The sequence below is a fragment of the Dendrobium catenatum genome, unplaced genomic scaffold, assembly GCF_001605985.2.
Source record: "Dendrobium catenatum unplaced genomic scaffold, ASM160598v2 fragScaff_scaffold_542, whole genome shotgun sequence".
NCBI lineage: Eukaryota > Viridiplantae > Streptophyta > Magnoliopsida > Asparagales > Orchidaceae > Dendrobium > Dendrobium catenatum.
In genome coordinates, this window is record NW_021319004.1 from 3,656,494 (window position 1) to 3,667,183 (window position 10,690).

The 10,690-nt window shown below is 36.5% G+C and overlaps 1 protein-coding gene across 1 annotated transcript; it reads right to left on the minus strand.

Annotated features, from left to right (window-relative positions):
* Nucleotides 1-2,168: 2,168 nt before the first annotated feature.
* Nucleotides 2,169-10,345, minus strand: LOC110114990 (GDSL esterase/lipase At3g26430). The gene is made up of 4 exons (XM_028694754.1): nt 9,987-10,345; nt 9,691-9,900; nt 8,806-9,240; nt 2,169-2,347 (listed from the first exon to the last, which is right to left on the minus strand). Exons 1-4 carry the CDS (start codon nt 10,225-10,227, stop codon nt 2,169-2,171), a joined length of 1,065 nt encoding a protein of 354 aa, XP_028550587.1. The 5' UTR covers nt 10,228-10,345.
* Nucleotides 10,346-10,690: the final 345 nt, after the last annotated feature.

The window sequence follows — 10,690 nt, forward strand, 5'->3', positions numbered from 1 at the left end:
TTTGAAAATTATTAGGCTCAAGTTTGACTTGATTATTCCAGTTTGTTTGGTGAGCTTGAGCCTGACTTTGAGAAATAAAAAAAAAATATATTTTCTATCTTTTTTACTATATAATTCTGAAATTATCTTTAAAATATATTTTAATTTAAACCAATGACTCGATAAATTTATGTCATAAATTACTCTAAGCTCAAGTATATGCTTGCGCTCAAACTCATGGCTCGATATGCTCACCTTATATACTCTTTAACAATTGTTGAGTTCGAGCAAGCTTTACGAGTGGACTCAGCTCACTCACATAATATAATTGTATATGAAGATCTTAAAATAATAATAATTTTTAAATATTAAGCTATAAATCATTAAATCCTTTTAAATATTTGTGTGGTTCATTTTCACCCCTACAAGCAACATTAAATTAATTACATATTTTAGACTAATTAAGGCTTTATTCTGCAGTTGAATGCAATCATAAATCTAAGGCTTCGTTTAGGACATTTATTTTACTGTTTTATAAAGCTTTTTAATACAAAAATTTTTAATTAAAAAAATTGTATTAAAAAAATACTTTAAAAAATAATAATAAAATTGTCCCTAATGAAAACTAAGAGTCATAAATATGAATCAATAACTCTATTTATGAAATGAATTATAATTTCAGTTGAAAATCTATACATGATACGTTCGCGCTTAATAAAGGCCGAGTGACCGACCGTCCGACCCTTTCTATCGAATAAAAATTATGTTAGAATAAATGATATTAATATGAAGAATTTAAAATTTTTTAGATTTATTTTAATATTATTGTAAAAGAAATTCTTCATCTGCAATATTAATTTTAAAATAAATTCAATAATTTTAAATTTATTTTAATATAATTTCTGTTGAAATATTCTAACATAAAATTTTTCATGTATTTAACAATTATATGATTATATCGTGAATAGCAATGCAATACTGCACCTTAAAATTGTTATGTAACTGTCAACGTTTGCAATAGAATTCACCTATTTTCCATCCATTAAGGTTTCGTTTGAGACAGCTTTTTTACTGCTTCTTTAAGCAACTTTCTAAAACAAAAATTGAAATTTTTGTGCTAGAATATTGCTTTAAGAAGCAGTAAAAAAGTCAACCCAAACAAAGCCTAAGTAAGGCTTCATTTGGGATGGCTTTCTTGCTGTTTTTTAAAACAGCTTTTTAATACAAATATTAAATTTTTTTACTAAAAATTTACTTTAAGAACCAGTAAGAAAACCGTCCCGAAGAAAATCCAAATCTCAAAATTTTGCACATAAAATCATGAATCTTAATACATTTTAAGATATTATATGTTAATATTTTTTAAATGATTGGTTCATGAGCTAATGAGTCGAGTTGAGACACAGGATCTATCTTGGTTCATTAATTCATCGAGCTCAACTCAAGCTATTTATCAAGCCTAACCTGACCGGGCACATAAATCAGCTTCACCCACTTATACCCCTACTTGCACTTCAACATCAACGCCTCAAGTGCTTCAACACTTCAATGAAAAATTGAACTATTATAACAATTCTCTTATACGGCCACATCAAACATTTTATTTTATTTGAATTGAGAGTACATAAGCATGTTAAATGGTTAAGGTTTTATTTTTTTATTACTTCCTAAAATAATTTTCTAGCACATAAATTTTTAAAAAAGGTTGTACTTAAAAAGATTAAAAAAGTGTCGCAAACAAAGCCTAAGAATCCGCAAATCCTAACCTGAATTCAATTCCTACACCAAACCACATAAATGATCGGATTCATTCATAACTGATCAAAATTTAATTAAAATAAACTTTTAAAGTTATTTAAAAATGAATTTAGTATATATAAATTACATTCACTTTTAAATTAATTCTAAAAATTTAAAATTCATCTTAATTAATTATTTATAAAATATTGGAAACCAAAGTTTATTCTTTCAAACATATTCATAATCATAATTTATTTAATTATTTTTGATATTCAATGTTTATTTTCAACTAAAAAAACGATAGGCTTGCATAAAAAAAGCATAAAAAATCATACGATGCCCCCTTTGCATGCCCACGTTAAGGGGCTGTTTGGTATGCGGATTTAGGCGGATTTAAGGCCGGATTTGGGCGAAATCCAGCCAAACGGCCTAAAATGCAAATCCAAATCTCACGGATCAGTATAGTGAACTCCGTCCCACACCACCTTTTTTGATGGCTCGGGGCACGATCTTCCAAGCAAAACCTCACTGCCGTTCACCGTTGCCGTGCCCCCACACCGGATGTTGTAGTCGAAATTGTACTTGCCACCACCGTACCCGCAGCATACCCTCAGAGGGTCCTCAAACCCTATAATTAAAGTTGGATTAGAATATAAAATTGTTTAAATTTTAAAAATTAATATTTTAATTCTTATTCAAAAACTTTTCCATAAACCCTACAATAAAACAATTTATTATTATAAATATTTCAATTACAGCTTACAGTAAATAATTGGCTTCATTTAAAAACAAACACAAATGTTAAATTGTTAAAACCCAGAAAAAAATTGTATTTTGGCGAAAATGAAAATAATTTAAAACTTTTTTTTTTAAACGGGATATCTATCCGCTGTCATTACTGAAAGGACATTTGGTGGCTGACTAATTCTCGGCTGACCTTGCTAAAAGAGGCACCCACCTCAGAAACTTCCTGGCCCGCATTTGATTGGACCCCACTTAAGAGGCACTGCCTCTCGAGGGAATCGAAAACGGGTTGGGGGTTCTCAATCGTACTCGTCTACCAACCAAGCTAAATATATGTGGGTTAAAATAATTTAAATCTAAAAACAAAACCAAGATAAGCAGGCCGGTTCAATGCATTAATGAGCATGGCTAATAATAGGTCCAACCCGGAGACCGTCTCAAACACGATTAATTATTCTTTTTGGATGACGTAAGTCGTCTGGAGACCAATCAGAATACACCATATCACCTCTTCGCTCGATAATGTGACTCGATACTACTAGATATCGTGGCTTGATACCGCTCTCCAAATAATATTCTACGTCCGGCACATAATAATTTTTCCTTACACATAATGTTAGCGATAAAGCCATGTAAGAGAGTGACCATTCCGTAATGGAAACGGCAGCCAAGAAGACAGATTAGGCTCTTTGAATATTATTATTTTAAATTTAATTCACTTATAAACTGCCAGAATTTTGCGGTCCAAGCCATAAAAGTTGATTTTAATGAGCGGATTTTCATATTATGTGGATTCATTATATTAAATTTGAATTCACTAGTATCTTTGAATATTATTATTTTAAATTTAATTCACTTATAAACTGCCACTATATAGGGTCACCTACATGAATCAATTTTTTCCATTGTGTCATATTAAGAATTAAATTCTCATTTAAATCTAATAAAGAAAGGTAATTTCTAATATTTTCTATCCAAGTTTTTTAGGTCCACCTCTACTTTTCTTAATACAAGACAAATCCAATACATCTAATTTCCCAACTAGGTTATCAAAAGGCCGTCGTTTTATGTAACCAAACCATAAAAGTTGACTCTTTCTAATCTTATCTTCCACAGATGCAACTGTAACCTTTTCAAATATATGCTCATTTCATATTCTGTCTATAAGAGTAAAGCCACTCATTTATTTGAGCATCTTCATCTCTACAACACTTAACATAATATTATGATTCATTTTTAATGGCCAACATTCTGCACCATAAAGCATTGTAGGTCTCACCACAATCTTATAGAATTTTCCCTTAAATTTGAGGGGGAGTTTGATGCATTCCTCCACTTTAACCAACCAAATTAAATTCTACTAATAATATACCCATTTATTTCATCATCACTCTAAACAATGGACCAAATACATCTAAAACATGTATTCTTATTAATGACTTGATAGCCTAAAGTCACCATCCCCCATTAGATCTATTACTATTAAAATTACACTCAATATATTCGATTTTAGATCAACTCAAATGAAAACCTTTAAACTATAAGGTTGGCCTCCATAATTCAAGTTTACTTTTAACTCCCTCCAAATTAGAAAAATATAATATGGTCTTACTACCTATATTAGTCGCTTCAAACTTATAACCATCATGAATGTTTTTAAAATTATCTTCCGACTACCATTGTCATACCATCACAATCGAATTGTCGTTGCCCAACCTCAGTTGTTGAACAAAAAATGACTAACCGTTGCGCGGTTGCAGTTGCATGACCATCACCACTGCCCAACCATCGTCTTCAAACTGTCCCCATTATACCACAACAAGTAGACCGCTATTAGGGCTATAAATGAACCGACTGTTCGACGAGCTACTTGTGGCTCATCTCGATAAGAGCATGCTTATGTTTGTTTGATTAGCTAAACGAACGAGCTCGAACAATTTTAATAAAGTACTCGATATCTTAATAAACGAGCTTGAACAGTGTGTCGTTCGGCTCATTTATGTTCACATTCAAGCTCGTTAATAAACTCGGTTAGAGTTTGATTACGGTTTGTATTCAGCTAGAATTATCTTAAAATAAATAAATAGTTTTAGAATAAATATTATTAAATTACTTTAACTAATTTAATAAATTAATTCTCACTTATTTAAATTATTTTTAAAAGAATGAGAACAAAGTTCTGCTTCTCCGCTCGGACCAGTCAAGCTTGCCCTACAGGAATAAAACGAAAAAAAAAAAAAAAAATCTTGCTTCTCCGCTTGGATCACTGTCCTGCTTTTCGCTTATTTAGTTCCACACCATGCAGGGTTATTTAATTTTCCTTTATACAAGAAAAATATAATAGAAATCGGAGCTATTATTTTGTGCGGACACCGGACGGTTCTCCCATCTGGTTAAGCAATAGGTACCAGCGGTACCGAGCAATGGGGTGACGTGGCACATTTTTATTGGTCTCCGAACGCCCTCCGGACTCCACACAAAATAATAAATCGTTTAAACGAGCAAACAAATGAGATGAAGAAACGAGCCAGTTGACAAGCAGCTCATTTTCGAGCTGGAACAGGGTCCTGGCAAATGAGTTTGAACTTGAACATGTTGAAGCTCGACTCAGCTCGGTTCATTTACAGCCCTAACAGCTATCACCTGAGCTCTGTCATTGGAGAATTGTTCGATGTACTATAATTATCGGACAATCACTAATGAACTACATTTGTTGGACTGCAATCAATAGACCTTAATTGGAAAACTAACATCATCTGGTCATAATCGTCTGAACATCTCTTATCCATTTTCTTCTCATCAGGTACGGAATTAGCCTTACTTTTGAGAGTGTGCAAAATAAAATTAAGTTTGAAATAAAAAAGAAAATTTTTTCTTAATTTTGAGCATAAATATTTATTGAAGAGGGACAAAATAATTAAAATTCTTATTGTACTAAGGAAAAAAAAAATTTGGAGGTAGACAATTATCCACCCTTAGCCTTTCGTAGTCTACGCCTGCCTTTGCATCTCATCAAAAATTTCACTTCCTTTACAAATGGATAAGCCAACTACTCATATTCAATTCCCTTCCTTCTCCAATTAAAGAAAAGGACATATCTTTATAACCCAATGCTCATTTAGTTGAACTATTTCCACATGAGTAGGTCCCTTTTCCCCTTTTTGGGTTTTCGTCTATCAATACATTTTTTTTATTTCATCTTTGCCTATGCCAAATTTTCATGCTAAGTTAAAGACATTAAATTCTTTATTAACTGTCACGATTCATGAACATTCTAACACTTAATAAATATAATAACTATATTTGATAAAAATTGCCTCAAATGATTTGGTTAAATTTTTAACCTAAATTAATTTAAAACTTTAATTTCCTTTTAGATATATATATATATATGCATGCTTAAGACATTCTCCTTTAAGCTTTGTTGGATCCCGGAATATTCGTTGTGGTAAAGAAATATAAAGTTTAATGTCCTAGCTTTATACGAAGATCCAACACGCAAACATATAAAAGAAAGGGTGCATTATTCATAATAGACACTAAGATTTTTATGTGGAAAATCCTAAAAATAGGAAAAACCACAGGTCCTCGCCCAGTTTGAATGAATCCACTATTACTTGCAGTCTATTACAAAAGAGGCCCTTCGTTGGGAGAAAACATTGACTTGATGTAATAAATATACATCCTATAAAGTGCATTACATGATGGGACTTGAGAAAATTACTATCGATATGTTTGTTTGGTCGGCAGAATTATAGTCAGTGGGCGACGGAGGCCAGAAAGACTGTTGTATGTGACGACATTGGAGGGACCGTAGTCGGCGTCCATTAGTGGTCAGAAAAGACCATTGTTTGGCAATAAAGTCGTAAAGACCATAATTCGCGAACGATAGTGGCCAGAAAGATCATTATCTGGCAACGGAGGTTCAAAGGACCATAGTCTGCGAACCACAATGATCAGAAAGATTATTGTCTAGTGAATGAGATTGGAAGTAGGGCTGTCAAAATCGGGTCATGGATCGGGTTAGGGTCGAACCCAAAATTGACTCAGCACTATTCAACATGACCTATTTTTACAAACGAGTCAGTTTTTCGTATCCAAACCCGACCCACTTCAGGTTCGGGTCAACCCGAACCCGACCCCTACCCGCATAGTGACAATGCGTGAGTTCATTGTCGAAGGAGGTACCTCAGATCAAAAGTTACAACATTTTGATCAGAAGTAACCAGGGGAGTTCGCTCGTTGTTAAGATACCTCGCCACCTCGGCTCCTTCGTTGTTATCCGACTTCGCTCCTTGGATGAAGTTCCCTTCCAGGCGGATCGAAAGTTGCAACATTTTGATCGGAAGCAACAATGGGAGTTCGCTTGCTGTGAGTCACTAACTCGGCTCCTTCGTTGTTATTCGGCAACGTTCCTTTGAATCTGTTCCTTTATTGCCGTATCAAAGTTACAACATTTTGATCCTACGATTGTAGTCGACTGGCGACAGAGGTCAGAAATCCAACGATGGGCAGCAGTCTGGCATCAGGAAGAAATTCAACGATGGAAGGAAGTTCAGCTTTAGATAGAAGACCGACGGAAGTCTGGCGACTGGTAGAAATCCGGTGATAGGTGGAAGTTCGACGTCATGTAGAAGTCCGACGAAAGTCCAACGACCGGCAAAAGTCCGATAACGGGCATAAGTTTGTCGTCATGTAGAAATCCAACGACGGTCGGAAAGTTCGGCGTCGGATAGAAATTTGGCAACAGGTTGAAGTAATGCACCAGTTGGTGGCCGGACACAAATCTAGTGTCAGTTGGTGGCTGGGAAAAAATTTGGTGTCAATCGGTGGTCGGGCAGAAATACAGCGTCCGTCGGTAGTAAAGCGGAAGTCCGGCAACAGTCGATGGCCTGACTGAAGTTCGGAGGTAGTCAAGGATGAGTCTGATGGCAAGAGAACTCTTCCTTCTCTTCTTACTTGATCCCCTCCTCTTCATTCCATGAGTAATGAGTGGTCTATTTATAATTTTCTGAGAGTAGTAAGAGTGTTAATTATTGACACGACCCGACAACCCGACTCTAATCCGAATAAATAAATCCAAGTTATGGTCGACCCGTTTAACAAACAGGTCAGATTCATGTTTTGAGTTTCAACCTGTTTTAAAAACGGGTCGAGTTCGGGTCAACCATGTAACCCAAAATTGACCCGGCTCCCAACCTGCCTTGTGTATCGTATCCGCTACTCGCACTATGCATCTTCGCTCTCCGCAGTCTGCACCAGTCTCGCATCCTCCCTCTCGTTGAACCACGGAGCTAGAAACATGCCAGCATCATGCCAGGCACGCCGTGCCAGCATCACGCCAGTCTCTAGGCTCACATCGCGAAGCGCCAAAGCTGCATCGGTCTAGCCTGCCCTCGCGAGTCGCTTTGATTAGCGGAGCCGCACCGTCAAAGCCTCCCTTGCATCAAACAGCAGAGCAGCTCCAACTCGCGCAAGCGCATAGCAACCACAACTCTCGGCCTCGCTCGAACCGTTTGAATCCAGATCTCTAAATCTCCTTTGCGGGTCAGGTCAACTAGGTAACTTGTAGGGGTCGGGTCCGGGTTGACAAACCTGACCCATTTGCATAAAATAGGTCGGGTTAGTGTCAACCCGTTTATAATTAGGTCAAGTTGAGTTCAACCCAAACCCAACCCGTTGACCCAAATTGACACCCCTAGAGAGTAGCATGACTAGTAAATAGGAGGGAGATAAAGAGTAAGTTGGGAGTGGTTTAAATGTATGGTTGATATGGATTCCCTCAATCATATATCGTTTATTTTGTATTTGAATGCCTTAATGATATCAAAATTTGATGATCTTGGGCTCGTTGGATTTATCTCATCGTGCCGCTAGATTTGACTATAAGCATGTCACGTTTAGAAACTGTTTGATAATCCAAATTATGGATTGAACCTTCCAAATGCGCTTCAGGTCTTTGATTTGGACTCATTTGGGATCAAATTGAGTCGAATTTGATGTCGTTGGGTTCGTATTTTCGAGACGTTCAGTTCGACTGTAAGTTTGTTAAAATCGGAGTTCATATGATCTCTAATTTAATTTTTGAAAATTTCAACTTGATTTTTCCTCATAATTCGAGCCCGGTCAACCTAATTTTTTGATGATATATCAAGCTTATTTGGAAGACTATAAAAAAAAAATAATTACAAAATAGTTTTTAGTATTTATAAAGTAAGTTTCATGATCAAATTTTGACTTAATAGTTTTAATGTTTTTTTTTTAATTTATTTGAATTATTTATATATTATATTCATGCATTTATTTATTTATCTATATATCTATCTTGATCACAAATCATACCGTATTTCGAGGGCTCGAGGAAGAGCGAGTACTTCGCCGAGTAAATATCGACGTATGTTATAACGGCAAGAGGCAGCTCCTTCCTCATCTCCACTAAAGTCTCGTTGAGCTTTTTGTTGAACTGCTGTGCCGCCTTGTTGTAGAAGACAGCACATCCGGCCGAATCAAGCTCGCCGGCAACGGTGAGGTTTCGCCGGAGCAGGACGTACGCAAGGCAACCGAGTGGGCCGGTGTTGTGAATCCAGAAATACCTCGCACCCAGATCATAAATCCTCTTAACTTCGCCGTAGAAGACGCATAACGTCTGTAGAATGACCTCGTCATACGTTTTTCCGGCGTCCAAGCCCGCGGTGATGTCATTCTGCCCGATGTCGATTGTATAAAGAGATTGATTGAAGTATTCCTTTTTTGGCATCAATGATTCGAAGAACCGTCCTGCAAGCAAAAATAGGGATTAGTTTTTTAAAATTTTAGGGCACGTGAAATTGGACCAACATCCTTTAAAGGAGAATTTTATGAAAATTCTATTCCTATTAAGAGCATCTCCAATCATAAAATCTCATTTTTCACTCCAAAATATCGTGAAACTAAAAAATGTCATGATTCATCTCCAATTTAACTCCATTTTCCCCCCTTTCGCAGGTAACGATCGTCCCTTCTTTCGCGCGACAAGTTCGGTAGAGACATAAAATTGGCAGACATGAACAATGCAACGCCAATATTGGCGTCCCACTATTCACCCGCAGCTAAATAGCGGAAGTTTTGCCATTCGGCTGGAGCGGGCGAGGGACGCCATTCAAGCGTTTGGAGTTCGGTTAGAGATGCCCTAAATAATTACATATAAAACGTTCTCCACACAAATACAGTTCAAGTAATTTTACTTGCCTCGATTGGCGACTAATTGAGTCCTGGGAATGAATTGGGAGAACTGCAAAATCTGTACGGCGAGAAAGAAGGGACTGTACCCTCCCTGTGACAGAGAGGTGTTTTGATCTATAATGGTGGAAGCCGCGGTGGCGAAGTTAACTCCATGGCTGTAATTTGTGCCAAGCGAATCCAGGTAGGAGCTCAGGAAAGGATGCCCAAATCTCTTTGCTGAAAACATTTCAGAAAAAAATTTCATTATTTGTATCACATTTGAACACAAAGCAAAGATGGTAAGGGGGATTAAGCAATGGAACCGATGAAATCGATGATAAGACGGCCGTCGGAGTATCGACCCGCCGGCATATGAAAGAAGGTCTCGCCATAGGGGGGTGGAGTCGGGCCGAAGGTCGCCGATAACCCGCCGGTGTCAGAGTTAGAGTCGCCGAAGTTGACGATGGCTGGGAAATTGCACGCCGGCGAAGAATACGCTATCTCCGGCGCGATGTAAGAAAAGAACAGGAGCTGGAGGAGGAGGAGGAGGAGGAGAGGTTTCATTTTGAAGGAAATTCTGCTCTGTTTGAATAAAAGACGAGAGAGAAACGGAGACTTTGAAGGAATTTTAAAAAAAGGAGAGTATAAAAAGTGATCAAGTAAGAGGAGCGGGACAAATTCGTCAAACTTCTTTAGCGGGGGGAGAGAGAAAGAGAAATGAGAGAAAGAAAAGGAGGAAATAATTATTTGGGGTCTTCGGATACATAGTTCATTGGATGATGCGGCATATTTGAATCGGCCTACAGACATGTCCGGGAGAGATTTAAATAATTTTTTGATATTTAAAACAATATTTAAAAATATTATATAAAAAAATTATAATTTATATTTTGATTTATTAAATTTTTTTATTCTTAAGAACATAAAAGGGAACGTTCTGAAAAAAATAAAAAAAAATTAAGAGAAATACCGAGTTGTACCGAGTTTTTCTGGGAAAAACTCGGTACAACTTTGATATAACTCGGTA